Source organism: Balearica regulorum, chromosome 2, assembly GCF_011004875.1.
Source record: "Balearica regulorum gibbericeps isolate bBalReg1 chromosome 2, bBalReg1.pri, whole genome shotgun sequence".
In the NCBI taxonomy this organism is placed as follows: Eukaryota; Metazoa; Chordata; class Aves; order Gruiformes; family Gruidae; genus Balearica; species Balearica regulorum.
The window spans coordinates 104,544,526-104,566,500 of NC_046185.1; the positions used below are offsets into that span (position 1 = coordinate 104,544,526).

Consider the following 21,975-nt stretch of genomic DNA (forward strand, 5'->3'; position numbering starts at 1 on the left):
AAAGCAAGCTCCTTGGATTCTGTAGGATTTTGTTCCAGAAACCTTAAGTAGCCCCTGAGAAAACTTTCTCCTTTCCAGAACTTTGTAAGGAACCCCCCCTCCCAAATTCAGAGTGAGGGCAGATAAGACTCTGGAAATTTTTCCAGCCACAGGAAGCCTTTCTGTTTTCTGTCTTTTCCATGGTCTTCTGGTATTGTGAGTTGTTGGGGGAGAAGGGATTCAAATTTTCAGTAGATTTGCAAAGACAGATCTGTTAGTATCTTGTATTTATAATATATAGCCTGAGTTCGTTTAGCTATAGTCCTTTTTTTTTTTTTTCTCTGACAGCTGATGCATCAGTCTGTAAAACACTAGACACTATGCAATGATTGATTATGACTGGCCCATCCACATCTGGGAAGTATGTAACGAATGGTTTTGAGTGGTATTTGAGGCAATTGAGGATGAAAATGATGGGAAAAGTAGGTATCATTATAGCAAGTCATCTAGCTGTCTGCCCATCTCTGTGCTCTAGTGCTGTTATGGTGGAGGCAGAATCAGCACGTTGCTGTTTTTTTCAAAAAGATTTGGAATGTGTTTGGGTGGAGGACAGGGAGAACAGGCAAGGGAGCAACCAGAGGTGAATACTGTCTCCTCAGTCTGCAGGCCCTCAGATGGGTGCCAAGGTGCTCGGCACTGGGAACATCTCCCATAATGGGGGATGAATGATTTCATATCTCTGCAGGTATAATCTAGCATTTGTTCAGCATCAGGCCATTCACGTGATCATAAAGTTTCTGGTGTTTCATGACTGAGAAGCATGAAACACTTATGTGTAAGTTAAAAATATTAGTATCTCCAGGGATGAAGCCTGGGTAATCTGTGCCAGTGCTCAGTCACCATCACAGTGAGAAAGTGTTTCCTGATGTTCAGAGGGAAACTCCTGTATTTCAGTTTGTGCCTGTTGCCTCTTGGTCAGTCATTGGGCACCACGGAAAAGAGCCTGGCTCCATCTTCTTTACACTGTCCCTTCAGGAATTTGTACATGTTGATCAGATCCACACCCGGCCCCAGGCCTTCTCCAGTCTAAACAGTTCCAGCTGTCTCAGCCTTTCCTCATAGGAGAGATGCTCCTGTCCCTTCATCATCTTTGTGGCCCTTCATTGGACACTCTCCAGTACGTCCATGTGTGTCTCGTACTGGGGAGCCCAGAACTGGACACAGTGCTCCAGGTGTGACCTTACTGGTGCTGAGTGTAGAGGGGAATGATCACCTCCCTCAATTGACCTGCTGGTAACACAGCTACTGCAGCCTAGGATGCCACTAGCTTGCTTTGTCACAAGAGCAAATTGCTGGTTCATGAACCAGGGATTCAACTTGATGTCCACCAGGAACCCTCCACTTTTTAGTTGGTCAGCACTCACCTTGTACAGGTCGTGGGGTTATTCTTTCCCAGGTGCAGGACTTTGCACTTCCCCTTGCTCAACTTCATGAGGTTCCTGTCAGTCCATTTTGTCCAGCCTGTTGTCCCTCTGGATGGCAGCACGCAGCCATTCCAGTTTCATATCATCTGCAACCTTGCTGAGGGTACATTCTGCCCCATCATCCAGATCACTAGCAAAGATGTTAAGCAGGACTGGACCCAGTATGGATCCCTGGGGTACACCACTAGTTACCGGTCTCCAGCTAGATGTTGTACCACTGATCCCTACCCTTGGGGACTGGCCATTCAGCCAGTTTTAAATCCACCTCACTCTCTGCTCATCCAGCCCATACTTCAACAGCTTCCCTATGAGGGTCTTATGAACGACAGTGTAAAAGGCCTTAGTGAAGTATCCTCTGCTTTCCCCTCGTCTACCAAGCCAGTAATTTCATTGTAGAAGGTTATCAGGTTGGTCAAGCACAATCTCCCCTTGGTAAAGCCATGCTCACCACTTCTGATCACCTTGTCCTTCATGTGCCTGGAAACGGTTTCCAGGATTAGCAGCTCCATCACCTTCCCAGGGACTGATGTGAGACTGACTGACCCGTAGTTCCCTGGGTTCTCCTTCCTGCCCTTTTTAAAGGTAGGAGTGACATTTGAATTCTTCCAGTCATCAGGCACCTCTCTCAATCACCATGATGGCTTAAAGATTGAGAGTGGCCCCACAGTGGCATCTGCCAGCTCCCTCGGCACTCATGGGTGCATCCCATCAGGGCCTATGGTCTTATGTGAGTCCGGTTTGCTTAAGTGTTCCCTGACCTGAACCTCTTCCACCAAGGGTAGATCCTCCTTGCTCTAGCCTTTCCCCATGCTCTCTGAGACCTGGGATTCTTGAAGGCCAGTCGTGCTAGTAAAGAAAGACTGAGTCAAAGGTGGCATTCAGTACTTCAGCCTTTTCCGTGACTTTCATCACTGGATCCCCTGTCCCATTCAGCAGCAGGCTGAATGCTACAAGACCTTCTTGTCGTCTTTGACAATATCAGCGTCTCGTGGTCGCTGCAGCCAAGGCTGCCTTTGACCTTCACACCCTCAACAAGCCTCTCCTCATTTATGAATATGAGATCCAGCAGAGCACCTCTCCTCATTGGCTCCTCTGTTCAGTGCTGTGCAGTACTGTTGTAGGTGTTAGAAGGAAGACTGGGGTCATAATGTGCAATGATGGAGTAGGGAACAACAACATAGTTTGAGCAACATAACTGAGAGATACATAATCATCAACACTGAAATGCTGAAACTGAGCTAGTTCAGTACAAATTTATGTCCAACACCTCCAAGCAGCCACTTTTGGATAGCTTATAAACCCCTCAGAACTGAGGTGGCTCCACGCAGTACAAGGTAGATGTTTCCAGGAGGATGTTTCCAGTGTGTTCTCTCTGTGAAGGGTTTGTATGGAATTTTTTCCCCTTTATTCCACTGTTTTCTCACCCACCTGAGAACATTCTCTGGACTTGCAGTACAGAAATCTGGGGTCTTGCAGTGCCCCAGCTTCTCTCAGTGGATCTGAATTTTGCTTGGTGTTTCTTGCACTGTGCTCCCACTGCACCTGGTAACACTTGTATTACCTGAGTTTTCTATTGTCAAGGATAACCCAGCTTATCCTGTGATACTGAGCTGATCTTTATGTATCTTGCTGGAGGGAAAGGGAAGGAAGTGACCCTCAGCACACGGAGTCTGGCTGCCCCTGTTTTGTACAGCTGTAAAACTAAGGAGCATTGCAGTCAAATATGTCCTTTGGAAGTATAGTTTTCTGTAAAAATTTGATGAATAGCACCCAGTTATTAAAAGCTGTTCCCAATAAAAATAGCTTTCTCTAGATGCTATTGACATATTGCATCAAAGTATGGAAGAAAGGAGGGGAAATGGCATGTTCTCCTCAGCAGGACAGCTCATCTTCCAAAAGAGGTTGACAACAGTAACACAAACTTGCAAGCCTTGAAAGTTTTCCTTCACTCGACCAATTAAAATTTCTTTGATATTTGCTGTCACCTTCTGCAGTTTTAGCATTGCTAAATTTTTAATACTAAAAACAACCCCTCAAACCCTTACCATCTCCTGTGTTCATTAAGTTCTTCTTCCGGTTCCTCATATGGATTTAACCTTCTTTACTCTTCATAAAGGAAGATATATGAGCTTTAAGCTGATGCTTTATTTCCAGAAGCTGAGGGCACAAGTGTAATTTATAAGGTGAATATTAAGGTGTAATGCCTATGACATCTGTATTGCTTATCAAGGAATGTCTTTTTCTTTCCAGCAACTGAAAAATAAATGTGTTTTTCTGAGCTTGGGATCCCTTCTCCATTTCATCACTTTCCAGTTTTTACATGGCTGGATGTCTTGGCAGAAAGGCAGGTTCCTCTTGTGAGGATGAGGGAGAATTTAAATTAGAGAAGAAAGGAAGGTACAAATTTTAGGGAAATTAATAGAAAAGATGTGAAGTGCCAGGGTTGGTAGCTTGATGTGAGGAACTGCGTACTTCTGGAGGGGGTGGAGGGAAGACAACACAGCAAAATGAAATCCTGAAGACAGCAGAGAAGAAAATATGCTCTTGTAAATCAAAATCATGTACTTTGAGTGTAAAGCACCACATTACTTGCATGGCAGAGTCATCGTTGGAGTTTCTTCCTGCTGTGGTGCACCCTTTCAAGGATAATGGGATGATTGCATTTTCTAGGAGATAGATCTTTCAGTGGCTCCCAAGCTGGAGGAAGAGTAGTTTCTGAATCATATTCTTAATGTCTTAAGAGTTTAAGTACAGTAATTCCTGTCTTAGATATTATCTGTCACTTAAATGCTGGTAGTATTTTAAAGCCCTGTAATTGATCAGACTTCCTATTATCTGAAGTCACTCTTCTAGATGAAAATGCAATAGCATCTTTCTAAAAATAAAAATGTGAATGACTAATTCCCATGGGCTGGCTAAGGCTTTCATACTCCCTGACTTCCTGATTGCTTATTTTCTCCCTTCAATATCATCTGTCATCTTCCATATTTCCTTAGGCTTCAGAAAGGAAGCAGCCTTCTAGCAGCCTTCCAGTACCTGAAGGGGGCCTACAGGAAATCTGGAGAGGGACTGTTTATCAGGGAGTGTAGTGACAGGACAAGGGGTAATGGGTTTAAACTAATGGAGGGTCAATTTAGATTAGATGTTAGGAAGAAATTCTTTACTGTGAGGGTGGTGAGACAGTGGAACAGGTTGCCTAAAGAGGTTGTGGAGGCCCCATCCCTTGTGTTTAAGGCCAAGTTGGATGGGACTTTGTGCAACCTGGTCTAGAGGAGGGTCTTCCTGCTCAGTTTTTTCCCTTTAAGCTATCTCAGGTGTTTCAACCAGTTTTCAAGAAAGAAATACAATGTTTTCAAATGAAAATAGGAAGACAACATTGCAGATGCAAAGCTACAACTCATGCAGAGCTAGATGCTACTCGTATTTGTACATTTCTTTTCTTTTCCACATAAACCACACTCTTAATCCTATGGAAAGCAGGAACTTCTTTAAGTATAGATTTGTTATTACCCAGAAGGTACAGTACCAGTGGAGTAATGGAAATTATGTGTGCATGACTAGCCCTCTAACATGTCACTGTCCATGTTGCAATGGAAAGTATGTAAGCACAGAGTAAACTAGTTTTCAGAAAGTGATACAAACCTTAGAATGGCATAGTAATTTTTTTCTCAAGTGCCCTTTTGTTGGGGGGAGGGGGGGGGATAACAAAACACAACAACTTTTTATTGTTGCTGTTACATAACATGCATGATAGTAATTCCAGAATAAAGGTGTGGAAAACATGCAGAAATTTAAGGGAAGTAACATCTTCCTCCTGTTCTTCTGGCATAAGTTGCTGCTCCATAATGAAAGTGGTTGTATGAAATACAGATTAATCCAGAGCTGATCTTTGACACCTGGCCCTCAAACTTTTGGTTTTGAAACTTCAAGTTCACCAAAGATGTGTTTGAATGGGAGTTCTGTATCGGAAAAACATGGAAAATTCTTTTCAAACATGAAACAATTTTCTCAAATTCCATTTTTCCAGTTATTGTGCTAGGCTTACAATTCATATAAAAATGGAAAAACAATTTTTACTTTTATATATATATACGTATTTTCTTGCTGTATTCTTGCATGAAAATCTACAGGTGTCTTTTTTCTTCTTTCTATTTGTCAGAGATAGATCCTGACTTTTTTTCTTTCCCCTTGATAAAATAGTTCTCCTGTGTAGAAATTACTAATGTGCAAAGAAAGGAGAATGTGATTTCACTGTGCAGGGGGATGTTGAGATACTCAGCCTGGTTCCATCCTAATTTACAGCAAAATCAAAGCTCTCAAAATTACTGAAAAATTACTGAGAAAAAACAGATTTACTAGGTCTGTTATATGTTCAGAGATGCATGAATCAATAGAGAAACACAGGTATGCTTATTTAGCTGGTGAAGAGGAAGATCCTTGTTCTAAGAATCTAGGCACGTGTACGCCATTGATAAATGTAGCACAAGTGATAGATGCAACGTCTGCTTCAGGAGAAATCATAGAAGGACATTGTTCACTTCATAGCTGCTGCTTATAGATTCTGAAATACTTCGAGCTGCTAACTGATGAGTTATTACAAAGGCCTAATACAATATCTGTTAATTAAAGAGAAATGTGCATTTTGGAAACCCTCAGATCATTAACTGGATAAGAAAAAAAAAGTCACAGGAGAGAGTAGTGAGAGTGTAAATTTTCACATGTTTGGACTATTAACTAGAGCTAAAATTACCCAACGTGCTGGTACACATTTAGATCATGAGACTGAAATGGTCTTGTATTTCTCTGTTTCCTACAAGGAGCAAGTGCGCAGCTTGTGCACGTTTGCTGAAAGTGTCAAGCTGCTAAGTTTCTGTTGCAGCTTTTTTTTTTCCTCTTCTAAAATGGAGATGCACATCCTGTGTGGACAGCCCTAGGGCCTGGGTTAACCTCAAGGCAGCTCTTTAAGGTGTAGCTTCGTTGTCTCCAAAGGCTGCTTGTGGCCTGCTCACAACTGCAGCGGCAGAACAGAGTGCATCCCAGTTTGCTGCTGACTCTTGTTGTGTGATCAGTGATAGTCATCTTGTCCCTGTAAAATTCAGTATTATCACTAATACATGGGGTTTTTTTCATAAATCTTACATGTCAGGTGCCATAGTTGAAGTTCAAGGGGACTGTTTTTGCTGGTTTCTACTGGGATGGTACTTTCTGGAGAGATTATCTGAACTACCTTTCTTGTCCAGTGTTCCTGAACAACTTGAATAATTGTTTCTCAGTAACATTCGTATTCACAAAACATGTTGTTTTTTTTCCAAATCAAACCTGTCAAATATAAACTGCAGCTTACTTTTCTTAACCTTCCTTTTTCTAAGAGATTTTATCCAAAGTCTATCTATGTATGGATATAGTATCATAGAATCTTAAGATTGGAAAAGACCTCTAAGATCAAGTCTAACCGTCAACCCAACACCACCCTCTCTACCGAATCATGTCCTGCAGTGCCACATCTACCCATTTTTTGAATACCTCCAGGGATGGTGACTCTACTACCTCTCTGGGCAGCCTGTTCCAATGCCTGACCACTCTTTCGGTGAAGAAATTTTTCCTAATATCTAATCTAAACTTCCCCTGACGCAACTTGAGACCATTTCCTCTTGTCCTTTTGCTAGTTACTTGGGAGAAGAGACCAACGCCCACCTGGCTACAGCTTCCTTTGAGGCAGTTGTAGAGAGCGATAAGGTCTCCCCTCAGCCTTCTCTTCTCCAGACTAAACAATCCCAGTTCCCTCAGCCCCTTCTCATAAGACTTGTGCTCCAGTCCTTTGACCAGCTTCGTTGGCCTTCTCTGGACATGCTCCAGCACCTCAATGTCCTTCTTGTACTGACGGGTCCAAAACCGAACACAGTATTTGAGGTGCAGCCTCACCAGTGCCGAGTACAGGGGCACAATCACATCCCTGCTCCTGCTGGTACAAGCCAAGATGCTGTTGGCCTTCTTGGCCACCTGAGCACACTGTTGGCTCATGTTTAGCTGGTTGTCAACCAGCATACCCAGGTCCTTTTCCACCAGGCAGCTTTCCAGCCTCTCTTCTGCAAGCCTGTACCATTGCATGGGGTTGTTGTGGCCAAAGTGCAGGACCCGAATATGATGTTGCTTTTTTTAGCATTTGGTGGTATAAGTGAGGTGTTCTCTATTTTTAACTATCACCTAAATCCAATAAATTTTACATTAAGAATAATGTAAGTTGTTGGAGTTCTATAAATACTTTTTTTTCATTGTTTACTAAATAGCTGAACAGTGGTACTTCGAACTTGTGTGAGATACTTTAATATGATTCTGTGATATCTTCACATTTCCCTCCACAATATGGAAGATTCGAGTCATTGCAAATTGCTAAAAGGCATGTAAACTTGCACAAGACTCCTTTTCTCACAAAGTGGTGGTTTATAATAACTGCGTTTATGTTAGACCATGTCAGATGAGAAGTTTGAAAATGCTTTGAAATACAGTCTGGCTAGAGTGACCATCTGCCTTCAGCTTCTTTTACTGTCTGCTATGAAAATACCTAGAAGTTGTTTAGATGCAATAATACAATATTATCCAGTCCAGGTGTGTCTGTTTGCTGTTAATATAATTTGAATTGCAAGTGATATTGAGGTTATACCTTTCAATTGGCATAGTGATTACGCAATTGAGATCAAGAGAAGAAGTGTCTTGGGAAAAGTGAAAAATAGCATAAACTTCTCTTCTACTAAGTGTTTTCAGTAACAGATTTGAAAGCTAGTGTGTCTTAGTATATAGAGAATTCATTAAAAATAAATGAAGTCGTCAATACCATTTTTTCTTAATGGGTTTTCCTACTTCAATACTATGAGGCTTAACTGTAAGTCTACATGGTGCTTAAGTTCTAACAGTTCTAATACTTCGGGGGAGGAATAGACAGGCAAGTAAACCTCTGGATGTTACTAGAATTAGGAAAGTGCTGTTAAAATAAAGATATATTTTCTCAATTTACTTTAACACTAAATAGGCTTCACTTGTACTTTTCATAAGAAGTGTGCTGGTATCTGCAAAATGAACTGAGAACCTAGATGCTACTTTTTTCTAGTTTATACAGGAGCAAAAGTTTGGAACTGTAATGTGGGTCATCAGGCATAAGAATATTTACCTTGTTCTCCTCGTCTCCTTAAATTTGCTAATAAATGCTAAAGTACATATGGGAATTGCTGTTATTCTTACATTTCTCTTTTCTAACTCTTGCCGTCTGTAATGATTTAGTGAATCCATGTATAACTTAGAGTTCTGGGTGAAGTAATGAAATTGATTTCTCATTAACGCATCAAAGTATTTGAAGTAGAAGTCTTTCTGCAGTCATTGCCTTTTATCACTGCAGCGCCATTAACTAATAGCTTTCATCCCAGGACAACGGAGCGACTAGAGCCTGAGGGAAAATAATTTTCTATAATAAATCTGCAAGAAGCACCAGTCTACAACAGCTGGATTTTGTCGAAGCAGACTATAGAAATCAAGTATTTATTGCCATCATTTTAGAAAGAGTGAGGGCTGAAAAGTGTCGAGGCATTCACATAATCAGAGAAAGAATAGAGAAGAGAGCTGTGCTTTCTCACAGAAGATTCTTGTTTAACTGTGAGACCAGCTGAAAAAGAAAGTTCAAATCATTGGAAAACAACAGTTCTGTTTGGAGAAGAGTCCATGTGCAGCAGGGAGGATCCTGGCACCCTTCGAGGACCCCAACCTTAAGCCTAAGGAGTGATCTAGACTAGTGAGAGGAAGAACTTAGATGAACGTGTTTGTCTTTTTATGTAGCTCTGTTTTTCTTGTGCTTCTGCAGTAAAGATGAGTTTGTCTCAGAATCATGAATGAGTGCTTTGCTAGCTTTAAGTACCATATCACCATTAAGTGAACTGTAAAATCAGCATTGCTGAGGTCAGAGTTGGAGGAAAGAGTATGCATAAGCTACCTGGGAGTCAGAAGAGTCCTGGGCAAGCCCTAGGAGCCTGCAGCGGAGGTGCATGACATGAAAGAGGAGGAGAGCCTGCGCTGATGAGATCCCAGCCTAACCGCAACCCAGGGAAATGGGAGCTGACTGTTGACCCCATCTGAGGAGCTCCCAGATAGGGAGTTTGTTTTGGAGTTATTTCTGTTTCTCCACCAGAGTGATTAACAATACCAGGCACCAATATCCTGCTCCCACTCACGAAAGAGATACAGTTCCCCCAGCACTGAGTGAATATTTAAGCACTTGTTATTACCACCACCACTACCCCATTTCAGCAGTCCATAGATACTAATGTTGTTTTGCATCTGTGGGTTTGAAGGAATGGAGAGGGGTAAAGAAGACATAAAGCAGAAGTTCAGGGTGAGGAAAACTAGTAACATACTGCTTCAGTTTATATATCAGTGAGAAAGCTGTCAGGAAGACTGAAGAACAGCCTAGGGTTGGCCCTCGGGTAATTAAGGCATTTTTTCCTTTAGTCAGGCTGAATGCTTCAGTGCAATTTATAAGCTATTAAACAATTTAGGTTTTTCCTCAGTAAGATGTATGGATATCTAAATATCTCTTGAGAATAAGGAAACTAAGAAGTACATTAACAACTGTTAGTGAAAGTTTTTAATCCTTTATTCTATGCCACTATTGAGACCTAGGACATTAGCAGGAATGCTGTAAGGCAACATTGTTCCGATCAGGAAAAATAGCTGATATATTACAAGCCTGTAGTTCCCCTAATGAATTCTAAAAGTACTTTAAATTTCACATAATAACTAATGTGCATTAATCTTGACCCCTGCAAGTCTTTAATGGCTGCTAAACAGTAGTGTATATCAACAATTAAAATGCCTGCTTGAAGCAATTGCTAAAAATGTTGGTAGGAGAGAAGCAGTGCTGCTTCTTAATGTGAGGGGGGGGATGTGAAATAGGATTTATAATGGGTAGATCTTCCCATTTGTGAGTAGCCTATTAATCTTTTGAACTCCTGGTAGGTTCTTCCATGGGGAAAAACATTGTAGAAAACTTGAACTTATTTCAGAAGTCTGTTTTATCAAGCTGATTGTGGACAATTGTCCCTGCATTGTTATCAGCCAAGTATGTGAAAAGCAGGATATGGATGTTTTAATTCCCCACCCCACAGTAGATGTCGCAGCAGAAGTGTCCTTTGCCATGTGGCTCAAGCATGTTGGCACCGTATTGCGCAGAAGGGGCCCCTGTTCACTGAAGGGAACATCTCCTTTTGCTGTTTCTCAAACTACCAGTGTGGCTTGAGTGTGCCTTTAGCTATCCCAGGAAATGCTTACTGGAAGACTAAGTTGAATACATGGCAGTATTTGTTTGCCAGTTACAGTGAAATAACCCATCAGGCAAACAAGATCGTGTTAAATGCTCATACAAAATATATTCCTACTAGGCAGAGGACCTGTAGAGCTTGCAGACACAAGCAACAGAAATATAAAAGATACATCTCTCAGCCAATGTTGCTGTTCACTTCAGACCACTGCATCTGGAATGGTAATACCTGAAAGTCTGACAAGAAGGTTTTTAGTGTTCTGGGTGTTAACAAGGGTGGGCAAACTGCACCTGAGGTGGGGGGCCAGAACTGCCTGCAAGATCTTGGTATGTTTCCAGGCTTCTCCTCTCTGCCACGGCTGCACACAGGCACTGCCCCCACGAGGGTAACCTGGCTGCGCACCCTAGAAGGGAGCCAGGGTATATCTGAGTGAGTCCTTGCTCCAGAGAGTTCAGCCGTGGAGCGTGCTCAGTCAGTTTGGAGAGGACCTGCAAAGTGATTCCGAAGTCACACGGAGGGAAGTGTCTGGTCTTTCTTTCAGTCAGGCCCCTGCCTCGCATGTCAGACCTTGCTCCTGTCCCTGCACCAGTGTGGCTGTCTCATTCTCAGATAGCAACCAGAAGGAGAACAACTTGTTGCAGTCTTAGTTTTTGTTAAATATTTGAAGTACCATGACGCTCTCGGTAGTCATTTGGGGCCCAGAGAAGCACCTTTTCACAACGTTCCTCTTGTGTGCATCCATATGTCCAGGTAACTTGATAATCGTACTTTATATGAGCCTATGGCTGGTACCACCACATCAGTAAGACCAGGCTCAGTAGCAACCTGTTACTCTGGATTGATAATAGATATGAAGCATCTTCTTCTTAGACCTCTTCTTCATTAGAGGTACAGGAAAGGCTGCAGCTGAATAATACAGTGGTGTTGGACAGCACCGTCAAAAAAATTTGCAACTACACAACAGAAAGTACAGATCAAGTATAAACTGCCTTTGCTAGTTCAAATTTGTTCCAGAAATATTGACAGAAAAAAATGTACAGCAGACTGTAGATGGGATCAAGTACTGTTAGACAGCAGAGCTGCGATCTGCTGCACTGGGTGGTTTGTCGTATCTTAGCTAGTGTGAAAATAACAGGTACGGTGAATTCTCTGTGCTGTGCTTTGGTTTGGCAGAGAGGCTGGCATCTGCCAATTTGATCCAGATGATTGAATTTGTGATGTTCAGTGACCCAGTATTGTGGAGATCCAAATGTAGTGAATGTAGACTCACTTTTTAGGGAGTTTGTTAGTATTGCACAGTTAAAGAAAGATGGATAGCATTCTGTTTTGAACATATTCCATGTATTGGTATGCTGTATATATCATTTATGCAAACCTTATAAAACTGATGTCATGTAGTTCTGTCAGATACTCGTACAATTTTAATTCAATTTTTTCTTATTTGTAAATCAAGCCTTGACACCACTTCCCTCTGTTTCTCATGGAAACCTAGCAATTTCTAGTCCAAATTTCTACCAAATTTAAGTTCAACATTTTTTCTACCAAGAGGTGACTTCCTGCCTTGATGTCATTTCATCTTGTAATTTACTGGCTTTTCTAAAACATCTTGAAGCATACTGGAATGTCTGAAGCAAAATGTTGGCTTAAAATACAACTTTTTTATGCTGATAAATTATTTTCTAGGTTCTTTGTAGCCTTGTATTTAACTGCTGTTGTATCCCCAAAACAAAGTCTTCCCAAACCTGTTTTACGGCATGAAAAAAAGATTTATTGTATAAAATTTCTACCAATAAATGAAGAAAAATCTAAGCTGGCAGGGCTGGGAATTTGGGAAAGGAGGAGGTGGGGGGATGGGGAGTGCCAAGATCACATGTCTTGCCATTGGGAGTGCTGAAGTTTTCTGATAAAGAAGTAGAAGTAGCAGAAGAACTTAATATTCCAGGAAAACATTGAATGATACAGAGGAGCAAATCGCACGGCTGATTGCCAGATGGGGCGACCTCACTGCTATGTTCTTAGCAGTACCACAGTGTCACCCGCGCCCTCACAACAGCTCTGATGCCCCAACACCTGCACAATAAGATAATACTCATGGAAAGCTAACTAGAAAGGCAGTGGACAACCTGCAATGCTAGACGGTTTTACTGGCTTACCACACTGTTAGGCAGGCAGCAGAGCCAATAAACCGAGGAACTATCCAGTTAAATCATCTGGGAATGTGAGGAGGATGCAGGACTTCCCTTTTTTGGCAGAGCGAGAAGTACATTTCGTGAAAGAATGTACCTGCGTGGAAGGAGTGTGTGTATTTTACCCCCCTGGAGTGCAACATTTTAAAGGAATTTTAAGTCTTTTTTTGTGTTCCAGTGGAGATGACAGTGTTACCAGTATCTGTTCAGAGCCGGTGGTACGTTTTGTATTATTTTTGATCTTTTATGATGAAACAGAGAAGTTCTTAGTTAATATTCTTGTGAGCAAAGCCATTATTCAGTGAACAAACATCTTAGAAGGAAGTTGGTTTTAGCTGTTTGCAATTTAATCTCAGTAGTTTATTGAAAACAATGATAAAGTAATAGAAGAATTAGTAAAAATCAGAGTTAAAAGGTTTGACAAAATCATCTTAGCTTTCAATATAACTTAGTGTAGACCATAACGTGTATTAATATACATATTAAGATAATCTGTGAATATCTAATTTTAAAAGCCACCACATAAGAGAATACCAAATCCTACTTCTAGCTTCCTTGGTTAGCATAGTCAGTGTGTTATGAGCTATATTTTATCCTTAGTTGTTAAGATGCACATTTATATATCTTGAAGAATGTTCTCAGTGTTTGGGTGACAGTGTCAAATCCAACCAGGATGACAGGGCAGGTGAATTCCAAGCATTACTTTGCAGCACTGGGTCTTTAAACTGTAGTTGAACTCTACTGGCACAGGGGTACCTCCACACACACAGTATGTTCCTGTGAGAAAAATTAAGGTAGTTTGACTTTTCTCAGAGAAATCAGATGCTGTTTCTTTTCCAACTCCTTATTTTGATATACAGTTTTGAATTTTCTAAATTGCCCATACATGTCACATTTTTTGCCCATTTTTCATCTTAATCTTTTTATTGCATGCTACCATTTTTTAAAACAATAGCTCATACTTAGATCTTTAGTGAGAATGTTATTCTTCATCACTATCTCCTGCAGTGCTTCCTGTAACAGAAATTGAGTGACACTGCAAAGGACTTTTTTCAAACCAAATCCAGGTCGAGTTGCTGTACTGTACCCATTAGGCACTGGTGAAGGAAGGCTTAAAGCTTCCTTTGCTCACTGCTGATTCTTGGCATCTCCTATTACAGCCTTCTAGAGCTTCCCAGAATCTCTACAGAGCTATAAATCTACCATCTGACATTTGTTGTCAGAATGGGTAATATTTGTAAACTAGAAGAAGCTGGAGAGAGAACTTGATTCAAACAACAAAGGCCTGGTTTACCTTTAAAAATATTGATATGCTGATGGCCATGTACTTTTTGTCTGAATATTGGCTTGTTCCCCTGTTGAGAGGTTTTTCAAATGCCGTTGTGTAGAAAGGGAATGAGGTTGTTTAGGAGAGGCGAATAGATTGTCGTGTTTCTGTTTGTTTACAATAGGATTAAGAGATGATATGCCGGAGTGCATCTATGCATTTTCCATTATGAAACTGTCAGGTAACAGTCTGGCATTCCACATATTGAAAAGGATATTTCCTTTTCTGTTGTTTTCTACAAATCAATGGCAAGAGCATTTGTTATGTGATATAAAACTGCCACTGTGACATGTGCCTTTTGAAGACATAGTCAATGTTGCATGTTGTAAATGTCTTCTTATAACAGCTACATGGATTATTTTTAAACAACTTGAAGTTAATAAAATAATATTTTAGAGGCATAGTTTACTTATCTGTGATTTAATTATATAACCAAAATTGTAGATTCAACTTTTCAGTTTCACATTATCGAATTTAATTATTATCTGTATCTAATTAGTTCAGTGCAGAGAAAATTAGTTCAGTGCACAGTCTTTCATTTTAAAGCTTTATTGCTACATTTTTTTTTTAAATATCCCAAGCAAATGTTTAATTGTTAAGAAATAACCATTTTGCATGGGTTGGGGTGGTTTTTTTGTTAATAAACTTTCCCATTGATCTAAATATCAGGAAAATACAGGCTTGCCAAATGGACAATTTTAGCAAAATTTACAAAATAATCCTTGTTGATACATTCTAGTAATTTCTGAGTTTATTTTAAATTTTCTATGACTTCCTGACTTTAAAAACTTTATTTCTATGTAGATATACATTGAGTGTTTACTTCAGAGACCTATAAAGCTGTTGTTAAAATAGTTTTTAAAGTTTCCAGAACAGTTTCTAACCATTAGAATAGTTTGCAGGTGTGCTACATTTGAAAGCAGAAAGGCACTGAAGCTGTACAGAAGTTAATTAGATCTCACTTTACCGTGGTGTTAGTTAAAATACATTTTGGAGCTGTCAGTTGGAATTGGTGGATTTCTGTGAAGAGCGTAAAAAGCATGCTGTTCATCCAAACTGCAGGATCTCTTTCTGCAGACCAGGGCTGAGCAATAAACATTCTCTGTGCATTTTTCTGCATACTAGATTTCTGGATCATCCTGTAATCTCACAGACAACGTTGGATGAGTTCTTGAGGAAATATGTGAGGTGTCTGGCATTTGTTTCTGCGACACTAAATATTGTCCTGTTTGTCATAGCATGAGCGTCAAGTAAAAACACATGCTCCAGCTTGCCAACATGGGGCTAGTGCTGTTTGTTGCTCTTAAGGCTGTGTGCTTGGCAGCATGCTACGCTAGGGCCAGAGAGGAGCACCAGGACAGAAAATTCAATGTTCCTGCACAGATGTGTGAGACAAATGGCCAGAGGGTAGACACCTGAGTTTTACAGGCCTGCTATGGACAATTGCTCGCTGTTGTATCAGGCATACATAAAAGATGTTGCCATGCATCCCGTGTTAAGAAAATATAACTGCAAAACTTGGAACATCTCCCTGAAAATTTATTCATCTTGTCTGTCTTGTGTAAGGTATTAATGCCCGTGACATTGATTTTCAATCTGTGTGTTCTCAGATCTCATGCCCTGTAACCTTGTTAGCCAAGTACTGGGCTGGCATCTTCAAAATTGGTCAACGAAAACAGTTTTCCTGGTTTACCAGCTGTAATTCATCATAACTGAAGGACATTGCCACACAATTAATTTCTCTAAATAAATTCTTCTCATAGTCAAATTCCTATGGAAAGGAATCAAATTCCTGTTGTGTTGCCAAACTCAGCATCGCCCTTCTCTCCATTACAGACAGATTTTACAGAAAGCTGTGGGCTAGGTGTGTATGGAAACTGGGACAGACCTTCCGCATCGTATTTCAGAGGTGTGCCTGGGGCAGTGTAGGTAGTCTTGCAGAGTCGTAATGCTATTGGAAGGCAGCAAGCTGTTTCAAAATGCCCTTTTCAAACCATTGTCTTCCAAACTGCTTACGGCTGCTATGTGACTGTTCTCATTACAGAGTAACTTGACTGTATTTAGTTCCAAATTTAAGTCCTGATTTATGATGTCAGTGCTATAAGCTGATTGCTTGTAAAGGAATAAACACACTTAGTCTGCAGACTCTACTTTGTTACTGTACCAATTGTAGGTCAATTTGCAATAATTTAGAAGTTTACTTCTTATCAGAGTGGGGATGGGTATTTGGAGTTTAAAGTATACGTGAACATTTATTTAAATACTTGCTGAGTATTCTTTTGCAAGTTTAAAACAAGGTTTGGAAAAGGTTTAGGTTTGCTTTGTTTAAAACAAGGGTTATGTTGCCCTTTGAGTTCCTTTGCTTATTAGATGTTTCTATTTTAATGTAGCACTGTATTTCTTAAAAGAGTGCCATGGGATGCAAAACAGACCAGAGACAATCTGCTTTTCAATTAATAGAAAAAAAATGGTTTTTCCAACATTATTTATTTTCAGCTAACTATAAATTAAGGCCTTAAGATAATAGAAGCAACAAATACTGGACTTTTTTTCACTGCTTTGTTCCCTATGGCTCTTTCATTGAACTATAGTTAACTTGAAGTTAAAAGAATGATGTTTTCATTTGGCCTATAGTTGTACTTTGCAATCATATTTTAGTGATCATTTTAACTGATCAAGATCTGAATAAATTTTTATTTTCAATAATTTTTCCTGTGCTATTTGTCACATGCATACACTGTGCTCTATGGCAACTTTGTAATGCCTTCTCTTCCTGTCTCTGCATTTGGAATACCACTAAGTATATTTCTCATTAGCATCTGTAGATTAATTTTTCCTAAAAAATAACTTTTATACATGTATTTACAAGTGGGTTTTTTATTTTAGTGTTGTAGTTTATTTAAATGTTTTGATAATTCATTTAAACATGTGGTTTTTAAAAATGTAGTTCTCTCTTAAAAAGATTTCTCCATCACATGAACTGGTCGGCCTCCTAGTACTAGGTATTGCAAAGGAAAAATATTTAATGCAAAGGCAAAGGAAATAAGAATTGTACAAATTTTTTCACAGAGTTGTCAGATAATTGAAGTTCTACATTCAGTCTTTTGGAAAGTTTAATTGTTCGTTTATGAAGTTAAAGCTATTCAGTTATTATGCGTACGTTTGGGTTTTAATAGCAGTCAAGCAAAATTCCTTTTAAAAATGCAAATCAGGCTAATGGCAGCCTGCAATATACTGCTGAATCATTTTCTCTAAATATTAAGAAGGAACCCTGTACGTGCCTAACTTTTCCACATAGTGTTATGCACTATGGCTCTGAAACTGGAAATGACAAGGAGTGGACATAAAATAATGGAGAAAATACACGTTTTAAATTGTTTTTTTATGTTAATACATGTGCTGCCATGGGGATATACTGCTTTTCTCTGAAGATGGAAATGATGAATGGGATGTTATCTCTCTTTTCTGAATTTGCAAATAAAAAACGCAGCACTATGTTACTGATGTTCTTCCTCCATACTTATATCAAGAGTTAATTTTGCATTTGGCTTCATAACACTCATTTAAATGTTTTTGGATTAGCTATAAAGCTGCAGTTTACAGTACACAAATAGTGAAAGGTGTTTATATCTTAATAAGAACAATACTCACATTCTTGAGAGATTTTTTGTTTCTTCTGGCAGAGGACTAACATTTAGCTGGGTTTTTTTTTCTTTTTGATGGGTTTTTTTCTCCCTATGAGTGAGGAAGTTTTCATATCTAGATTGAACAGAGCTGTCATTCTAGCCTTGCTGAAAGAACAAGAACTGACAAAATAGATCACGTTCAGTCTTTTGCATTTCCAAAGGTACTGTTTAATACAACTGAACAAGGGATGAAAATATGTCAGGACTGTCCCTTAAAGTTTTCTGGGCAGTCTTTTTGTGGACTGGAACTCCATTCTTTAATTAACTAGTTACACTGAGTACTTCAGATCCCTGTATTTTGGTGATTGTCCACACTGAAATCTAATTGGAGTAGATTTAAATAAAAGGTGGCTTTGTTGTGTAAATTAGTAATTTTTCTAGTCTTTGCCTCAATTTATTAGTAATGAACTGTTCCTCACTTTTAAGAAATAATCAGCTGGCAGTGAGATATTGTTTCTTCATAGACCTTTTTTTCTACAGGATCTTTGCTATTGATTTAGGTCCCAGCAAACACACAGTATCTGGGCTGGCTCTAAAAACCTGTTTGTCCTGCCACATTCTTTAATACATCATCTGCGGCTGTGTGTATGTGTTTCATATGTGTAAAATATAGCTGTTGGACTGATAATTTTATTTTTCAATTATTTTTTTTCAATTAGTAGATACCATTGGTTTCCATAGATGCAGTGTTACAAACAGATGAATACGAATGTTTTCAGCTGTGAACATTGTGCTATAGATTCCCTCCATGTCCTTATTTATCTTTATTTCTCGGTTAGCACTACGTGTGTACTTCTTATCCACTACTTGTTAAATACGCACAACTTTTTTCTTCTTTTGCTGAGTAAGACTCTTTCAGCTTTCTTTAATTCCCAATTAGCATTTATCTAGCTAATAGGATCATTAATGCCTAAAGTAGTGCTGTATCTCTGAAGGCTGAAATCATCATGAAGTGAGCAAGTGAAACTCAAGGTCCATTCATTTGTATAGCTTTTAATGGAAATGTGCTAAGATTTCTTCCAAGTGGGCATTTTTAGTCTGAGTGCTTCCTTGTCCAAACTGCACGCTAACGCAGGCTGCATGGAAATCAGCATTATGCCTGAGAAACTGATTTTTATTGTGTATTAGGCTGCATTTCGTGCCCTTTAACTCCCTTAGCAAGCCACATTTGAGTTTCAGTAGCAAAATATTCAGGAAATGCTTTCACCTCGTCCCATTTTTCCTTGTTAGGGATTTAGACCCCAGACTGAATCCCAGGGCTTCAGCCTTACCTCCCTGGAGTATTACTCCTACCAGCCTATACTGCACAGAGAAACCCACCTAGCATCACTGTGAGGAAGCACTCAGTAAAGCAGCAGCAGTTGCATCTTTTGGTCCCACCGGTGCAGCAGAGACCAAAAACAGGGTAAGATGGTACTGCTCGCTTCCCATTTTGATTTGGACTCCCCTCCTGACTTCAGAGCCTATCTTGTCCATCCTCCTGAGAAGCTGAGAATGGGGAGGTCAGTTGTCACTCGACCAGCCTACAAATCAAGCAGGCTGGGCTCCTGATAATTAATGTTTCGGGGAAAATGGCGAGAAGAATGTATGTATAAATAAAAACTGCTTTGTATTTCAGTGTTGCTTACAAGCTCCCAAGTTTGACTGTTAATCTTTGTATTTATTTCTTTTGGAAATACATAGTTCAAGTCAGTATTTATTGAAGGTCTTTCTTGCTATGTGCTACTTCTCTATACTCTCCGAAGTAAAGGGGCCATTGTTAAATTACTGCTTTTTGCTAAAACATAAAAGATCATTTTATTAATTTTTCATCATTGCAAGTGGATGCATTCTTTTCTTAATGAAACCCCATCTAGAAATGTAAAGGACATATGTTTTTCTTCTTGAAATTTGATCAAATGATCAAGGAAGGATTTTGAAGGTGTTTCTACAGCTCGTTATGAATTCTACGCAATGCGAAGTCTCAACTTTATTTTTGTCTCAGAAGTACATGTCTGATATAAAATTCCCTTTTGGCAAGGAGAAAAGATTTTAGGATTCCACAAATCCAAATTCTTTTGCTTATGGCTGTGTCTCAGTTGAAGCGTTAGATTTTCCTTGGAGATCTTTCACAACCAGGAACATGATTCTTTCGGCGGGGTATGGTGCGCATCAGCTTCCTGTTTAAACTGGTTAACTCCCCAGAGATGCTAAGAAATGTGGTGTTCAGCCTGGCAGTACTAATCCAAAGAGACATAAAAGGGAAGAACGACACCCCTATGTTTGGAAGCATGAAAGTGTAGAGGCTGGTGCAGTGAGATTTGGTTAATCAGTTAAGGTTTTATTTTTATAAAATAGCAGAAACTTGAATATTTCGAAATCATATAACAGCATACAATGTATTTTGGTAATCTGACGTTCCTATGATAGATTTCTTCTTTTGGGGATGTAGAGGAAAATAAATCAACTCATTATTTTCAAACAGTCTTATACTTTGTTTTCATTCCTTGTTCAGAAGAATGGGTGACATGAAATTAACAGTACTTTGTTGTTTGTACCTACAGCTGACAGTAAATAACAGCAATTAAAAATTCAATTGTGTCAACTAATACTGTTCGTTCATTTAAAAGCAAGTGCTGTACTTTTTGTCCAGACCTGAATAAAAGTTGAGTCCTTTAGCCCCATTTTTTTCTCCTGTAAAATAGTGGTCTGTGTTGATAAGCAATGAGATACCTCGATTCACAGACATTATCTCTGTCTGCCCTTCCAGGGGTCACAAGCGCAAACTGGATGAAGATGATGCTGCCAGTGAATCCAGTAAAGAATCCAGCAATGAAGATGAGGAAGGAAGCAGTTCTGAAGCAGATGAAATGGCAGCAGCGCTTGAAGCTGAATTGAACGACTTCATGTGACGTGCAGAAGATGGAATTTGTTATTATATTTTACTTCTCATAAGCAGATCGGACTTCAGATGAGTCCCTTATGTCAGTACTCAATGTTTTTCCAAAACGTGTGTGTATATTTTGCAAAGCAACACAAGAGGTGACACATTATTTTACAAAATCGGAAATAGATGTTTTTAAGGTGTTTTACTAAAGGAAAATATACTTTTTTAAACAAAAAAAGTATTAAATGGGAATTGGTGTGCTATGCCAAAGACATGTTAGGAACTCTGCAGAACTTTCATATACAGGAGAGTGATACAAAGATTTGTGATTAAACATACAGCAACTTTTTAGAACTATTGCAGTCTATGGTTTATGGGTAAAGGTGTTCAAAAAAAAAAAGAGGAGATAAAGGAGATGGAATTGTCTGAGTAGTACAGCAGGAACCTGATGAATTGGTCATCCTTTTCCACAAATAAATGCTATCAAATATAAAAGGATTTTTAAAATAAAAAAGAACAATTTATATTTGTATAGAAACAGAGAATGTGATATGCAAGCTTTGTGAATTCTGCACTTGACCCACCTGTCATTTGTTTGTAAGAGAATACATAATGATCAAAACTCATGTTTTTACATTACTTTGTGGAATAGTTGGGTTCTTTAGGGACATCGTTTAGATTTTTAACTTTTCTTCTCTGTAACCAGAAATTTAGCACAGCATACTGTGTGATCCTGTACTGCCATAAGAAGCATATTCACCCATTCGTGTTGTCTTGGAAAGAACGAGTGCTACTTCGAGTCTAGATAGGATTTAATTTCTTTGAGAAGAGATCTGATGTAAAGTTTTTGTATATTCTATTTCATATTTGACCCACAAAAACAGATTTTCTTTCATTTAATAAAAATTCATTTTGTACGCTTTGTTTCCCTTTCCTGTTCATTGGCTTCCATCAAATACGAGGCACCTTTCCGTATTATCTTTCCTTTACTCTGCATGAAAATAATGGAAAACATTGAAAGCAAGTGCAAATTTGTAGATTCAGGCAGGTAACTGAGCCAGAGAAGAGAAACACTGGCTCAGAAGATTCCCTTTTCTTTGGTATGTGAACTCTTACATTCTGACATTTTCTCAGATCTCTTTGGC

At 39.3% G+C, this 21,975-nt stretch overlaps 1 protein-coding gene across 1 annotated transcript in view; it reads left to right on the plus strand.

Annotated features, from left to right (window-relative positions):
- Nucleotides 1-21,747, plus strand: part of CTDP1 (CTD phosphatase subunit 1) — a 115,941-nt gene extending 94,194 nt beyond the window's left edge. The window contains exon 13 of the mRNA XM_075745236.1: nt 20,714-21,747. Coding sequence (XP_075601351.1) covers nt 20,714-20,855 — 142 coding nt within the window. The 3' untranslated portion in view covers nt 20,856-21,747. The remainder of the gene's footprint in view (nt 1-20,713) is intronic.
- Nucleotides 21,748-21,975: the final 228 nt, after the last annotated feature.